Source organism: Oncorhynchus clarkii, chromosome 3 (assembly GCF_045791955.1).
Source record: "Oncorhynchus clarkii lewisi isolate Uvic-CL-2024 chromosome 3, UVic_Ocla_1.0, whole genome shotgun sequence".
Taxonomy (NCBI): domain Eukaryota; kingdom Metazoa; phylum Chordata; class Actinopteri; order Salmoniformes; family Salmonidae; genus Oncorhynchus; species Oncorhynchus clarkii.
In genome coordinates, this window is record NC_092149.1 from 24,615,659 (window position 1) to 24,632,943 (window position 17,285).

The 17,285-nt window shown below is 42.3% G+C and overlaps 2 protein-coding genes across 2 annotated transcripts in view; one reads left to right on the top strand and one right to left on the bottom strand.

The window, feature by feature from the left end:
* LOC139391628 (dynein axonemal heavy chain 5-like) overlaps nt 1-135 on the bottom strand; it is a 66,047-nt gene extending 65,912 nt beyond the window's left edge. Inside the window, exon 1 of the mRNA XM_071139011.1 lies at nt 2-135. Within this exon, the coding sequence (XP_070995112.1) occupies nt 2-88 (87 nt within the window). The 5' untranslated portion in view covers nt 89-135. The remainder of the gene's footprint in view (nt 1) is intronic.
* A 1,572-nt stretch (nt 136-1,707) lies between these two features.
* The window catches only part of LOC139391634 (triple functional domain protein-like), a 134,532-nt gene continuing 118,954 nt past the window's right edge, over nt 1,708-17,285 (top strand). Inside the window, exons 1-2 of the mRNA XM_071139023.1 lie at nt 1,708-2,003; nt 12,636-12,692. Coding sequence (XP_070995124.1) covers nt 1,934-2,003; nt 12,636-12,692 — 127 coding nt within the window. The 5' untranslated portion in view covers nt 1,708-1,933. The remainder of the gene's footprint in view (nt 2,004-12,635; nt 12,693-17,285) is intronic.

Here is a 17,285-nt window from a genome sequence, read left to right on the forward strand (position 1 = left end):
CCTGCATTTCCTTTATTGACTCCACGGGGACTGAGGGTTGGGACCTGTTTCTCAAGTTGCACTTCGCAGAACGCGAGCTGAGAGACATGTTGTTTCCACACCACCACGAATATGTCTTTGAAGTGTGAATACAGTATCAGAATTCTGGAAACAGTTGCAAGTTTTTCATGTCACGCGGGATTCTTATATTTTGGTCCTTGGTGTCCTGGGCTGGCTCGAGGGGCTCAAGCTGCAGTTCTCAGATAACACTTTCGCACCAATTAAATTGTGTTAGCTGTTTCCTGGGTTACGTAGGACATTTTTTTGTGCATTTGCTAATCGGGATCATTGGGACGTCCATACCATACACCGTAACCTTAACCCATACCCTAACATTAACCTTAAGTATAACTCTTGCCTAACCCCAACCTTAGCATTTAACTTAACCCTTTTCAATGTCAACTTCAATGGGGTATGGACGTCCCAAGGAATCTGGATAGCACGGACCGTTTTTTTCTGATGTGGGCAGCTACAACTAGATCCCTGCAGGCTGCACCATGATGACCATAGAAATAGTTCGGCTAGAGACACCACCAATCTACATGATTTGTCACGGTCCACTCATGGGGCCACAAAGCAACTTCTCATTATCTCTTTGAGAAATGTCCGATATTGATTCACTTTTAATCAATGTAGAAAGATACATTTGTAGGGTGGCTTTTTGGCCTACACGTGGGTTTTGTGTAGGCTGCTAGTCCACAGTTTGTCTGTCATCTTTCTCTAATATGTTCGCGTTCATTTGTAACGTTACCCTAGAGGGAATGGGTCACACAGGTGGGATGCACAAGTATGGAGAGCATACAGGCCTATACAAGCCTTCATCTTTCAAACAGTCTGTGTAATTAATGATTATTCCCAGGAGAGAGGGCCATGAATTGATACATTGGTGCAGCTGTTGAGTGTGTCACAGGATACAATTATATATATTTTCAAGATGCCTCGATGACACTTTGTAATATAGGCCCTGAGAAGAGCAGAGACCATTTATTTCCAAATTCACACAATAATCCTCTTCATTACTTGATTTTACTAACGGCTTTGTAAACTGCAGAATTTGTGCATGCCAACATAGGCCAATCGGTTTACCAACACTACGAAGAGGACAAAATGCATGTAAAAAGGTGCCGTATACTTTTTAAAACCTGTGGGTGGCAGTGTTTGATCGAAGAATGAATCGTCTGCAGACTTGATAGCGGACGTCTATCAATCATTTTTGTAGGTAGATCTATACAATCTCCAATGGAAAGTTATAACACCAGGCCAGTCATGATCAGATAAATAGTCGAAATGTCTTGATTATTCCCAGTGAAGGAAGTGCTTTTGTGATAAATAACATCTCATAGCCATGTTTTCCTCTTGGCTACCATAGCCCATGATAGGTATATGTCTATATTCCATCATGTCTGGTGGTCAAGTGTAACCTGGTCCCAGATCTGTTTGTGCTTTTGCCAACTCCATTGTCATTGTCAAACAAAACAAAACATGCTTGACATGATACTTGCGTAAGGAGTTGGCAAGAGAGCAGAAACAGACTGGCACCCAGGCTACACCAAGTGGCCTTCATGATTTGGGTCCCCTTTCATCCCATTTGTGGCGCACAATGCCTCAAAATATCAGGGATATTCCTGCAGCGCCAGAGACCCCATACAAGACCTCCCCTTTATCAACGGACTTCCCCCTCTGCCTCTGTGCTCAGGCTCTGGAGCGCCGCTGATCGGTAATAAGAATTTTCATTCTCGCCAAGATGGAGGTCTCTTGCCTATTGAAGATAGAACAGATTGCCTGCGTGTTACAGTAGAATATAATTTCAATGGTGTTGCATTTCCATTTTCTCGGGAAAATCTAGAGGAAATCAATTCGTTGGAGATTATTTTTCCACATCGGTATTCCAGCCATGAGCTCTGGAGAGGGAATAGATGAGGCTGCTAAGGATGCGGCCGACATAGCGGCGTTTTTCAAGTCGGGTAAGTGAAAGAGGGCGAGCACCTCCGGTAGCTCACTGTATTGATAATGCCATCTACATTGTTCCCGTATAGATGTTAAACTGATCCACAAATCCAGCCATTGGTGGGTGGATGCGTTAGAGAAATACGATTATTATCCTCCTAAACAGGCTCCCTGTCATCCTCTCTGTTTTTATTCCAATATGATAACAGAGTCAACCTCGGATTATAGTAAATTACGCACACTTCAATGTGAAAAAAAGAAAACAGGTGTCGTGGATGGTTTATAATCTAGAAATTAAATGTTTGAAATGTATCCCTATCCCGAGATGTGTGTAGACTACATATTTCGATTATTCTGTACCCTGCGTCGTGGCCAACAAACATTTTGCAGTGAGCTGCTTGTTAGTCAGAACCACATCCTGTAGATTGTGATAGCCTATCATGTAAACAAACTGTAGCCTATGATGCCGCCTAGGTGAAGAGGCTGCACAACCTATCTGGACCATAACTAAGTTTTAGGCCAGGCCTACGTATCCTACGGACATCACATCTTCTTGTTTACTCTCATACAACATGTTGTGGAATAACCAAGAATAGACCTTCACTTTTTTCTATTGCTGTTTTGTTTATTTAGATACCCATTAGTTCATCAGGGCAATACACAAATCCCTATGAAATGAATTCTTACAAAATATTCAGATTATTGTGTTGTTAGTGTTATTTATTTTAACATATCTAATACTATTGAGTTTATCTCTGGTATACATTCTAATTATCTCTCTAGTCAATTTAATGACCTAACACAATGTATTTAAAAAAAAAGTGCTTCTACACGACACACTGCCATCATTTCCTACCCACATTAATTGGGGTAAGAATGTAATTCTGTTGAATTAACATTTTGGAAAGTAAAACAAAAGTACCTATAGGTGCCATGGGAACATCCTTTGATCATGATGAGACCACCTCAGATGATCCACAGTCAGAGCAGCTGTTCATTTGCGCTCCGCTGTTTCTGTAGCACCTGGTCTGGTGCATCTTGGTCAAGAAGTCTGTTTCCCACCATCCCCATTGATGACACACAGACACACAGACGTAAGTTTGAGTGGGACAGACAGGGTCAAGCTGAAGTGAAGAAGGGTCTTTTAGAAAGATGAGTGATATAGCCTAATGATTTATCTATTCTATTATTTAGTGTATGCATGTTACACAGCATTGACTTGAGCTTTTAGGTCACTGGAGTCTGGAGGTAAGGAAGTTAAGAAAGAGCTGTCTAAAGACAATGTTAGGAAATGTGTTTGGCGAAGGAATGTCCCAACATTAATGGAGACAAGGGACCTTGAACTATAAGCTGATGGTAATCTCTAACAAGGTAGAAATATATGAATCGGCCTATGTTCCTTTCTCCCATAGTTACCACAAATATTTTCTCTCAGTTTCTCTTTAAGACAGCTTGGAATGCTATAATGGATTGTATTCTATTGTTTCAGTCTATAGTTGGTATGTGGCCAGTGTTTTATGTTATAGCTGCTATAGACCATGTCCTGGGAGTTAACTAAAGCAACATGAACCTGAATGATGTGCATGAACAGCATTTTCCTGTAAATGGTCTCTGTCTAGATGCTTTGAGGTTTGAGTAGCCCATTTCACCTGCTACTATTATTGTTAACTGTAAGGACTCAGCTTAGCTTGCTATATCGGCTAATAAGGTTGTATTTTGTGCAGTGTTCAAGCTAGTAAGTCATTTGCATGGTGATGCATTTAGACTTTCAAATTTCACACATTATGTAGATGCTAAAACTGGGATAGCTAGTCATGACGGTGTAAGAGAGAGGCCAGTGAAACACAACGCAAACAACATGACCCATAACTGTGTCCAAGCATACGATAGGAGCAATTGATATGTTGTCTGAGTCCCAAAAGGCACCCTATTCCATATAGTTCACTACTTTTGACCAGAACCCTATGCCTTTGAGGTACTATATAGGGAATATATTCACTATAATAGGGTGCCATTTGGGATGCAACCATGGATATGTTGTTTGGCCTGTCAGTATCCTACAACACCATGAAGCCACAGGGAAAGGACAGAAAAGGCCATCCCACTTTCTGTAACCTCTCCAGCAGCGTTCCTAATTGCTGCTGGCTTGTTGAGCGTTGAAATCTTGGCACAAAGTTGCTCTTTCTTGTTGCACTGAAAGACATTTCTTTAGTTTGGGGAGCTCTGGGTGCACCCACTGTGATGCCCTAGTTCATCTCGAGTAGGACTTCGGTTGTGCACTACTTTTGACCAGGGTAGGAAGAGGGTGCCTTTTGGGACTCATATGGGCTGTACTAGACGGCCTGGCTGAAGTTGTTATATGCCATTTAATTGGGCTAATTTTAGTATTCACCCTTTGAAGAGTATCTAACGTGATGATATACTAGACAGTCTGTATTGGAAGATGATATGCATCACATAAGTCATAGCTCGATGATTTAGTGAAGTCAACTATCAAAACAGTATTATTTTCAGTTTATGGAGACATATTTCTGTTTGGAGTTGTTGTGGTAGTCATGGAGATGTTGTGCTAGTCATAGTCATCTATTATTCCTCGTCATTATCTTGTGATGAGGTAGACAGATGGATGTTATTATGTCATTCCCACATACATTGTATAGATCCTCACATTGTATACTGAGTCATCCTCTTGTGAGCTAATCAGTGAGGCGGTCGTAACTTATAGTCCACTTGACGATGCGGCTCATTACAGCAGCTCAGTAGCATGCCTATGATGTCAGCCCACACAAAGCTTTAGGTCTATGTCCCAAGGAATTCAAACTTTTGCACTGTAAGCTTATATTCACTCTACACTGAGTGTACAAAACATTAGGAACACCTTTTCATAGACTGACATAGACTGACCAGGTGAATCCAGGTGAAAGCAATGATCCCTTATTAATATCACTTGTTAAATCTACACCAATCAGTGTAGATGAAGGGGAGGAGACGGGTTGAAGACAGATTTTTAAGCCTTGAGACACTTGAGACATGGATTGGTATGTGTGCCATTCAGAGGGTGAATAGGCAAGACAAGAGGTTGAAGTGCCTTTGAATGGGGTATGGTAGTAGGTGCCAGGCTCACCGGTTTGAGTGTCAAGAATTGCAAAGCTGCTGGGTTTTTCACGCTCAACAGTTTCCCCCGTGTATCAAGAGTGGTCCACCACCCAAAGGACGTCCAGCCAATTTTACACAACTGTGGGAAGAGTTGTAGTCAACATGAGCCAGCATCCATGTGGGAATACTTTCAACACCTTGTAGAATCCATGCCCTGACGAATTGAGTCTGTTCTGAGGGCAAAAGGGAGGAGTGCAACTCAATATTAAGAAGGTGTTCCTTATGTTTTGTACACTCAGTGTATATTAATACTATGTATTTACTATTTGCCTAGTTATTACATTGGCACCGAGTGTAGTATACAGAGCTTTGGGAAGGCATAAGGTTGTCTTGGCCTGTTTGATGTGAGTTGACTCTAACAGGGATCATCCTGTCCCTCACTGTACTGTAAGCTGTTGTAATGCAGAGCTGCTCGCTGGCTATTCATAGCGTATTGTGGCATTGCCCATTAGCTTTCAATGACCCAAATCAGGAGGTCATTTTCAGTGGCTTTTTAAGGATAGCAGACTGAATGAATTGTGTAATTGAATTACGCTTATTTTTCTTGCTTTTTAAGAACAAGACGAATAATGTATGAGGTATTACTAACTTCAATGACACAGCATCATGCCATGCTTTCAAATGAGTATGCTGTAGCTCAATCAGGTAGTTCTGATTTACAAGTTTTTAATTTAACTAGGCAAGTCAGTTAAGAACACATTCTTATTTACAATGACAGCCTAGGAACTGCCTTGTTCAAGGGCAGAAAGACAGATGTTTTACCTTGTCAGCTCAGGGATTTGAGCTAGCAACCTTTCAGTTACTGGCCCAACGCTCTAACCACTAGGCTACCTGCCGCCCCAAGTTAATAAGATACTAGTCATCCATCATACCACCAGTGGTTTAATGAGACCAATGGTTCCAACAAACATATAGTGTTTACTATGTCAAAGTACCTTCTATTTTTGTACTGTAGTCAGGCACCATTTTCCACCACATAGCTGCCTTGCTTTGCCCATTTACCATATTACACAGTGGGGTTGTTCTTGTGAGAGGACGGCCGTTACATTGGCAACGGTATAAATCAGGATATTTTCTGTGTACATGATTGTTCCACTATCCAGCTCAGAGCAGGCTGAGGTTTGCCAAGTACTTTCATTTGATTGGTTCTTTGGAAAAGCCCCTTTACTAAATTATGATGTCCCCATTCCATTTAAATATTACTTGCTTTCTAGTGGTGATATTATGCCATAGAAAGGTCACAGTTATCATCTATTTACCATCAATTGTTGGACATGACAATTCAAATTGTCTTTGTCCGTTTAGGAATGAAAAACAAGTTTATGACTAGGCCTAATTAGACTGCCCTATAATGTGAGCCAAATTGTTGTACTATCTGTGATCCAGCGTTATCACCCAGTGGGATCATGCTTATCGAAGTGGAAACCTAAGTGTTATGTAATAAAATGTCTACTGGCTGCTGCTGAGGAACAGACTTGACCCAACTAAAGTCTTCTTAGCTGTGTCATAATAATGGTGTAGTGTAGTAGGGATCAGATGCTCCAGAATCAATTCACATCATGATGAGGGAGAGGGGGAGAGAGAGAGGGTGGGGGAGAGAAAGAGAGCGAGAGAGAAAGAGAGCGAGAGAGCGAGAGAAAGAGAGCGAGAGAAAGAGAGCGAACGAAAAGAAGGACAGAAAAACCACCTCTGCTAAAGTCAGGGTGGAGTAGGCCATGGCTTGCTTTTATACATATTCTATAGTCAGAAAGAATCCTCTTGCATTCTATTGCAAAGTAATTGGCAGTTGCTTCTAGTGGAGTAGAAGCAATCAGCCCAGAGTGGCATTGCACCATGAAACGGCCTCAGCCCAGCCGCCATCATGCCATCCTCCTCATAATTGGAAAAAGAAGAGCTTTTGACTTAGCTGTTCTGTTTTTCCCAGACTCACTTCGGTGGTTTGGTTTCCCTCCTCCTCTCTTCAGCTAGTCTACTGTATGCTTACAATGGAGAGCAGATGTTTTAGTGCTGCTTGACTGCTATGTTTATTGTAGAGCTGTTTAAAAAGCAGCCTGCTGAATGTCTTTTATGAGATCCATGGCATTTATAGTATAGATTATTTAGAGATACTAGGCTTTTCACTGACCCACAGAACTATATCAGGCCACAATTCACATCTCACTCAAAGCATCAATCTGTGCACAATTCTTTAGTATAGATCATGAACTGTAGGCCTATGTGAGTTGAGTGGAAGAAATCTAAAGAAAATTATTAAAATTGCCTGCATGATCAGAAGGATAGCAAAATATTTACCGGGAAAGATTCTTTTTTTTTTTTTTTTTTTTTTTTTTTTTTACCTTTATTTAACCAGGCAAGAACAAATTCCCAAGCCTGTTCATGAATTAGGAGTCAGGTGAATTACTGTTCTGTGGTCTGGGGAAATTCATCAGAAAGTGAGATTAGGAGGCTGCAGATTGCACAGAACAAAGCAGCAAGGATTATTTTATGGTGGAAATATGATTCTTCTCTTGTAGTCATGCACAATGCTCTTGGATGGTCATCAATCATCAAGATCAGAGAAAAACACATGCTTATTTTATTTCACAATGTACACCATTTAAAATGGTATTTCTTTTCACACAATGGTTTCAGTTGGTAAGAGACAATAAATGCATTGTCCCCCATCTATGTCTTATCTCGGCAGAGAAGAGAAATAGGCCAAATAACATTTTGATTCAGAGTAATAAAGAAATGGAATAATTTATCTGAGCAAACTAGAAACCTTTCAATTTATAAATTCATACAATACTTAGAACCACTTAAATATAATAAATTGGAAGGTTGTGCAGGACTATGGTAGATGATGGAACCAATCTACCTTTTCAGACTGTTAGATTATTTATCTGGTCAATATGGCAGTGTATTATGTCTGTTGTTTGTAACAGTGTGTTAAGTGTGATCGTATTATAAATTGTATTTTAATGTTTAAGGACTCATGGAAGATTAGTCCAAGTGAGGATTAAAAGAGATCCTAATAAAATAAAATAAAACACTAAGTAATGCTTACAGGGTAAGGAAACCAATATGTCATTTTGTAATTTGGGTGAACTATCCCTTCAAAAATTTACATTTCCCATTTAAATTGTCCAGATTTGCATACAGATAACCGTCAATGTCAATAAGTAGGAATTGAGCATGCAGAGTGAAGTCAACAACTAGCCTAAGGGATGACTTAATTCAGTCAAGGATATAGAGGTATCAATCACAGTAGCCTCAGCCTGCCACCCACGTTGCCTGGGGGCCAGGAAGGAAGGAAAGAAAAAGGTATTGTGGGCCATGAAGAAGAAGAGTGGCTGTGGGCTAAGCCTGCCTGTGTGTCTCCTTGAAATCCCTCATCTGATAAGAGAGGATTTCCTATCCATCAGTCAACCTCAGCCACCCACACCCTACCAGACACCCACACCCAGCAGCCCCCTCCTTCCCAGCACTAAAGAGGCGTCTGGAATCAGGGCATCTCATCTCAGAACCCTGGCCTCCTAGGTGTCTGTCTGCTGGCCTGCCTTCCTGTCTGTTTCCCTCTCAGAGACTAGCTGTTATATCAAACAGAGCAGCAGGGTTTTATGTGTTTCTGAGCTTATGTATTAACACCCCTCTTCTCTCTAATGGTAATAATAAACTCAGACGCACACACATACACGCGCGCATTTGATCCTGCCCGTCGTTCATACAGGACGGCATATTAAAAATCATATACTGTTAAAAGCCTTTGTTATGTTTTGAGAACATGCCTTTCCTCTTTTTAATGAGGTTGAGGCACACACACACACACACACACACACACACACACACACACACACACACACACACACACACACACACACACACACACACACACACACACACACACACACACACACACACACACACACACACAGAGACAGGGCTCAGTTTGGGAATCAAAGCAATATGGCCCATAGTGGGACTGAGCTAGGGGATGTTTGGTGTGGTGTGGTTGCAGCTGTGTGCCCTCCCTGTGCTTGTCTCCAGTGAACAGCTGTGCACAGCCTGTCAAACAGGAACTCCACACGGAGCGAAACATCCTCTCCCCTTTGTTGTGTCTTTGGCTATGCCGGATTAAGTGATATGACATGCTATTCTATAAAATAATTTTGACGTAATTAATATTACCTGATTGAGCTAATCATGTAAATGTAATTAACTAGAGAGTCGGGGCACCACAAAATAATATTTATAGAGCTGTTATCTTCCGAATAAACTCTTAAAGACCTAGTAATATTTTACATCAATAGCAGTCAATATTAATCCTCACCTTAATTCAGTCTCATCTGAAAGTTGTAAATTCTTGGTCATCTGCACGAACCCTGGCTCACAAGTTGAATCAGCAATACAAAATTGGGTTTAATTATTTATTTACTAAATACCTAACTAATCACACAGAATTACACATACACATCATTAAATCATAACTTGATTACAAATTACGTCATAAAGGAAAACGTCCCTAGCGGGCGGAACAGATATGACAGCTGGTTACACAAAAGAAAAGGGCTTGAGTGAAAGAGCGGGAAGACTGAGGAACAAAGGGCGAAGCTGTGCTATCATAAATACAGAATCTTATGCATTCTACCTCCCATTTGGAAAAGGAAAATGCAATAAATATTTACTCTGAGCTGCGCTTCGGTAGGTTGGTGGTAGATGGAAGGCCGTGTTGCCCAACCAAGTACTTTGTCCTTTGAAGAATGTCTCTGCTGGTAAATTGAATACGTTGTAGTAACGTCGTTGTGTGGTAGATGGGATACTCTGTCTGTTCCTTCCTAACCTGCTTTTGCAGCTGCTGTTGCTAACTCAACGGCTAGGAGGTATCACTTCTGTAGTGAATAAGAGTTCAAAGTTCATACCATTCGCAACCAAAGCTCACGCTGATGTTGGCTTCGTTCTGTAGTTATTATCTGAACCATTCTTACATCGGACACTCATCCTCATATCCTCCGAACAGGAGGTTACATTGTCGTCAAGGCTTTATATAGGAAGGGAGAGGAGGGCGTGTTTTAATTTTTTTATAGCCCATGTCCCTTCACATGGGCGGGCCACTGATTGAGCAGAGCCCTATCTTATGAAAACCCAAATCTCACATTTTAGAAGCTAAAATCACATTTCATCCCATCACAAATAATTTCCTATTCAAACATTTAAATTGAACAACAATTCCATGTGAATCCGAAAACTCTGATGTGGAGACTTTCCACTGTAGAGTTTATGTCATCTTATCATTGATGAGAATGTCTCAGATGACAACCGAACTGACATCATATTCATTAAGTACCACCGCATATGTTCAATTGGTCGGATTACCAGAATATAGTTCATTTCCCCCCCACCTTCTGATGTTCCCAGAATCTCTATGTTAACCAAGGGTTTTGCAAATGTAACATCAGTAGGGTAGAGAGAGGAAAAAGGGGGAAGAGGTATTTATGACTGTCATAAAGCTACCCCCAGGCCAACGTCATGACACCTTTGAAGACACTAACATGTTTAGATTCTCCTCGTGCTGCACTCCGCCAGTGGTCGCCTGGTTTAAATAGATCACGTGCCGCTGCTCAGATTTGTATAAAAACAAGGAAACTAAACTAAAATCCACATAATACAATATTGTCTATCTCATTCACCCCGTTCAAGTTGGTGCTTGTTTGTATGAGAGATAGTTTTGCTTCACTTTTAGATCATACCCTGGATAGTTAGACATGTGTAATTGACTGTAACTCACAGCCATTTCCATGTTTGAAAGCCCCTAGGTGAATAGGCAAGAGTAGGATGCCAGTGATACAATGCCAGAGCTACAATGGCAGTTACAAAACCTAAGGCTTCGTCTCACAGCAGAGGACCTCTAGTCTTTATTTACATTCCTTTTTTAATTTTTTTACATTTCATTCATTTAGCAGACACTGTTATCCAGAGTGACTTACAGTTAGTGCATTCACCTGATGATAGCTAGGTGAGACAAGCACATTATCACAGTCATAGTAAGTACATTTAATAAACAAGTGTTAGTTCAAGAAAGGCAGGTTTTTTGGGGGGTGGATGGGGGAGGTTTCTGTCGGATCATCATCATGTGAATTCCCGGTCACATGTCTTCAAGACACTTTAATTGTGAGCTTAATATGGCTTAACATCAAATCCACAATGATGTTAACATCGAATAGCCACTGCAGTTCGCGGCCCATTTAATCCCTAGCAGCAGCATATGCTGGTTTGTCTTTTGAGAAGCAGGAAAAGTGGAGCTATGCTGGAGCTATCCCGTGCCACTGATAGACGAATGACCCAGAAAGAAAACAGGGCTGTACTGCCAACAGCCCTGTCACGTTCTGACCTTAGTTCCTTTGTTTTTGTCTGTGTTTTAGTATGGTCAGGGCGTGAGTTGGGGTGGGCAGTCTATGTTTGTAAATGTTGGGTTTGAGTTCGGCCTAGTATGGTTCTCAATCAGAGGCACAGCTGTCAATTGTTGTCCCTGATTGAGAATCATACTTAGGTAGCCTGGGTTTCACTTTTGGTTTGTGGGTGTTTGTTTCCGTGTGAGTGTTTGGGCCACACGGTACTGTTTTGTTTTGTTCACATCGTTTATTGTTTTGTTCCAGTGTTCAGTTTGTTTATTAAAAAGACATGAACACTTAGCACGCTGCACCTTGGTCCTCCTCTCTATCTCCAGACGACATCCGTTACAAGCCCACAACACCACAGTACTGCCATAGGCATAGAAGTGAGTCAGTCTCAGTCAGAATGAAGAGAAAGCCTCACTTAACCCACTGTAATATGCTACTGTAAAAATCAGAGCAGACGATGACAGACTGTGTTTAACTTTAATGACTCCAGGTGAATTATCCAGCATTCTGCTTCAAATATATCATTTTTTTCAGGCCTGTGGCGTAGAAAGATCTACAGATTCCCGCTCAGGAGTTCTATATCATGATTCATTCCTGTATCAGTTTGTCAGTGTAACCAATGTGAAATGGCTAGCTAGTTAGCGGTGGTGTGCGCTAATAGCGTTTCAATTGGTGACGTCACTCGCTCTGAGACCTTGAAGTAGTTGTTCCCCTTGCTCTGCAAGGGCCACGGCTTTTGTGGAGCGATGGGTAACGATGCTTCGAGGGTGGCTGGTTCGAGCCCAGGTATGGGCGAGGAGAGGGACGGAAGCTAAACTGTTACATCAGCTGTAAGTCATTTGGTGGCTTCTTGTTCAATTCTGTTTGCATCCCAAATGGTACAATATTCCCTGTATAACGCATTACTGCTGTATTAGGAATAGGGTGCCATTTGTGACACAGCCCATGTCTCATGCTGTTTCATGTCTTTGACTAGCCAGATACTGGGATCAAAGCAGCTCTTCCTTGTCCTCTCATCTGCAGGCAATAATCACAGGCTCAAGGTCCGAAGAGATTCTCAAAGCCAGGCTACTACATTCATTCACTGACCATTATTTTTCATCTTCATTTTTCTAGATTCTCTCCCTCTTTCAAAATGTGAGCCCAAACTGGACGAACCCACTCAACAAGCAGGTAATTTATTTACTTTATTATTTTTGCTTTGTCTGTGGAATGTATTGTATATTTGTGCTACGCGTATGACGTGACATCTTGCTTTGGGTTACCCTCTGAGATATCTGTTTCTGCCTGTTCGTGGTCAGGTTTGGTTAAGAAACAGAAACAGATCCTTTCATATCTCGTCGAGAGAGAGAGAGAGAGAGAGAGAGAGAGAGAGAGAGAGAGAGAGAGAGAGAGAGAGAGAGAGATGAAATTACCTCTTAACTGTTTGTCCTCATCACTGACTCAGTGCCATCAGAGCCTATCGGTGTGTTTTTTTCATCATGGATGCTTTCTTGTGTGTACTCATTTCCTATTAGGCTCTACATGGAGTCTTGACGGTTAATGTAGTATAGAGTTTTCACCCATGATGTTCTTCATGGCTAACTGGTCACTGACCTGCTTATTTCTCAACAAGGTGAAACAAGGTGACATAGGCAGACACACACACACAGACATGGCTACACTTGACTATTTGGCACGTGGTCAACCGGACTGTCACCTGCTTATTAACTGAATACCATCACGGTCTCTGTGTTCTTTATGTTCAGAAGGCCTGCGTTTTAAAAACACTGTCCAAACTTCGCACCTAGACTGACTTCACTTCTGTTAGGTGAAGTGAAGTTTTGAACACATTTGTATCTACTATGATGAACCTGTTAGAGGCTACACATTAATTTGCAGGTGTTTCAGGTGCCAAGTTAATTATATAGGATTAATAATGAGTTTCAATTAGGATATGTGCTGACTCTGCTCTTACTGAAGATGTACTGTTGGCCAGAGGGGAAAACGGTTATGTGTGAATTATTCAATAAAGTTGACCAAACATTTTTCTATCTGCTGAAAATTCCCTTTGGATATTTTGAATGCTACGTAGGTAGAAGAAGTAGGCTATGTTATATCATGATTATTTTAGCTTACCTTCTGCTGGTGGCCAAAAATCTACCACATGCACTAGGTGCCGTGTTCTTTTACAATTCTCTTTCCATATTGATATGCTTGTATCAGTCTAATATAGAACATCAGTATGTCTTTCAGGCAAGCATTATGATCATTCTTTGCCTGTCTTTCTTACTGATAGCATTGCATTTTTTCTGGAAGATTTTACTTGAACATAAAGTGTAAGATTTTGTGTAATTGAAGTGTATAGGCTTAACCTTACTATAATCTCCCAGCAGAACACAGTACTGTCTCTCCCTTATTTGGGCTTGCTGTGGATCAGGATCAGTAGGAGCAGTTCTGCTCTGTTCTGTTCTGTGTCCCTGTGGGAGAGACAGAGGCACACACACACAAAAATATCTCCTCTCCAGAGGAGGGCCTGTCTTTGGCTGCTGCCAAACCTCTGCCTGTGCTGTCAGTAGAGATCAGACCTGCTATGGTGACAGGGCTGGGATGGGAGGTATGGGAGGGCTGGGTTAGGAGGGCTGTGAGGGCTAGGCTAGGAGGTCTGGGCTAGAAGGGCTGGGCTATGAGGGCTAGGCTAGGAGGGCTGGGCTAGGAGGGCTGGGCTAGAAGGGCTGGGCTAGAAGGGCTTGGCTAGGAGGTCTGGGCTAGAAGGGCTGGGCTAGAAGGGCTAGGAGGGCTGGGCTAGGAGGGCTGGGCTAGGAGGTCTGAGCTAGAAAGGCTAGGAGGGCTGGGCTAGGAGGTCTGGGCTAGAAGGGCTGGGCTAGGAGGGCTGGGCTAGGAGGTCCTGGGCTAGGAGGTCTCGGCTAGAAGGGCTAGAAGGGCTGGGCTAGGAGGTCTGGGCTAGAAGGGCTGGGCTAGAAGGGCTGGGCTAGGAGGTCTCGGCTAGAAAGGCTAGCAGGGCTGGGCTAGGAGGTCTGGGCTAGGAGGTCTGGGCTAGAAGGGCTGGGCTAGGAGGGCTGGGCTAGGAGGTCTTGGGCTAGAAGGGCTGGGCTAGGAGGGCTGGGCTAGGAGGGCTGGGACAGAAGGGCTGGGCTAGGAGGGCTGGGCTAGGAGGTCTGGGCTAGAAGGGCTGGGCTAGAAGGGCTAGGCTAGAAGGGCTGGGCTAGGAGTGCTGGGACAGGAGGGCTGGGCTAGGAGGGCGTAGGAGGGCTAGGATAGGCCATGCATTAAAACATGAGAGCACTCCTTTCATGTCTGTTGAAAGCAGGAGGAGAAGAGAGGCTCGCTAGCTCTCGCTCACACACTCCCTCAGACTGTATTACTGAGATGAATACGATCATACAGTATGAAGTGAGTAGCAACAATATACATTTACTCTGTGAACCATTTGCCCATGGTCTATTGTCATTAAACATACAGTTGAAGTCGGAAGTTTACATACACTTAGGTTGGAGTCATTAAAACTCGTTTTTCAACCACTCCAGAAATTTCTTGATAAACAAACTATAGTTTTGGCAAGTCGGTTAGGACATCTACTTTGTGCATGACACAAGTAATTTTTCCAACAATTGTTTACAGACAGATTATTTCATTGTATCACAATTCCAGTGGGTCAGAAGTTAACATACACTAAGTTGACTGTGCCTTTAAACAGCTTGGAAAATTCCATAAAATGATGTCATGGCTTTAGAAGGTTCTGATAGACTAATTGACATAATTTGAGTCAATTGGAGGTGTACCTGTGGATATATTTCAAGGTCTACCTTAAAACTCAGTACCTCTTTGATTGACATCATGGGAAAATCAAAAGAAATCAGCCAACACCTCAGAAAATAATGGTAGACCTCCACAAGTCTGGTTCATCCTTGGGAGCAATTTCCAAACGCCTGAAGGTACCACGTTCATCTGTACAAACAATAGTATGCAAGTATAAACACCATGGGACCACGCAGCCATCATACCGCTCAGGAAGGAGACGCGACTACGGTTCGCAACTGCACATGGGGACAAAGATCATATTTTTTTGAGAAATGTCCTCTGGTCTGATAAAAACAAAAATAGAACTGTTTGGCCATAATGACCATCATTATGTTTGGAGGAAAAAGGGGGAGGCTTGCAAGCCGAAGAACACCATCCCAACCGTGAAGCACGGGGGATGGCAGCATCTTGTTGTGGGGGTGCTTTGCTGCAGGAGGGACTGGTGAACTTCACAAGATTGATAGCATCATGAGGATGGAAAATGATGTGGATATATTGAAGCAACATCTCAAGGCATCAGTCAGGAAGAAAAAGTTTGGTCGCAAATGGGTCTTCCAAATGGACAATGACCCCAAGCATACTTCCAAAGTTGTGGCAAGATGGCTTAAGGACAACAAAGTCAAGGTTTTGGAGTGGCCATCACAAAGCGTGTGAAAGGAAGGAGGCCTACAAACCCGACTCAGTTACACCAGCTCTGTCAGGAGAAATGGGCCAAAATTCACTCAATTTATTGTGGGAAGCTTGTGGAAGGCTACCCGAAACGTTTGAACCAAATTAAACAATTTAAAGACAATGCAACCAAATACTAATTGAGTGTATGCAAACTTCTGACCCACTGGGAATGTGATGAAAGAAATAAAAGCTGAAATGAATAATTCTCTCCACTATTATTCTGACATTTCACATTCTTAAAATAAAGTGGTGATCCTATCTGACCTAACTGCCAGCAGCATACCACCCTGCATCCCACTGCTGACTTGCTTCTGAAGCTAAACAGGGTTGTTCCTGGATGGGAGACCAGATGCTGCTGGAAGTGGTGTTGGAGGACCAGTAGGAGGCAATCTTTCCTCTGGTCTAAAAAATATTCCAAACCCCCAGGGCTGTGATTGGGGACACTGCTCTGTGTAGGGTGCTGTCTTTCGGATGGGACATTAAACAGGATTCCTGATTCTCTGATGTCATTAAGGATCCCATGGCACTTATCTTAAGAGTAGGGGTGTTAACCCTGGTGTCCTGGCTAAATTCCCAATCTGGCACTCAAACCATCATGGCTACCTAATAATCCCCAGTTTACAATTGGCTCATTAATCTTCCTCCTCTCCCCTGTAACTATTCCCCAGGTTGTTGCTTTAAATGAGAATGTTTTCTTAGTCAACATACCTGGTAAAGAAAAGACAGGGAATTGTTACTAGGATGAAATGTCAGGAATTGTGAAAAACTCAGTTTAAATGTATTTTGCTAAGCTGTATGTAATCTTCCGACTTCAACTGTACATACAGCCAAATACATCTCAGATGGCGCAGCAGGACTTTAGGATTCCCTAATGTAAGAACAGAGACACATCGCTGGCTGCCATCTTTATTCTGAGAGCAATTCCAGGAAATCCCTTTGAGGACCATTAAGTCTTGTGCTTACACACAGAATGAGTCCAGAGTGTGTTCACTGTTCTCTGTTACGCGGCAGGGAGCGATGTACAGCAGATGGAGAACCCTATTTCCATAAATATCTGATTTTATACAGCAGCAGTACAGCTTGGTTCTCTGTTTGCATCCAGCTCAACGTCCTGGACGACAGTTTGTCAATATCACCACACTCAGCAAGACATGCTGCAAAAGCCGCATAGATCTTTTGCTTACACTTGCCCACAATACACAGAATATGTCATTTAGAAAATGAAAAGCTTTTGTAATATGGAAAATAGCATCAACAAATAACTGATTATAATGCTGTATTACATTTAAATTA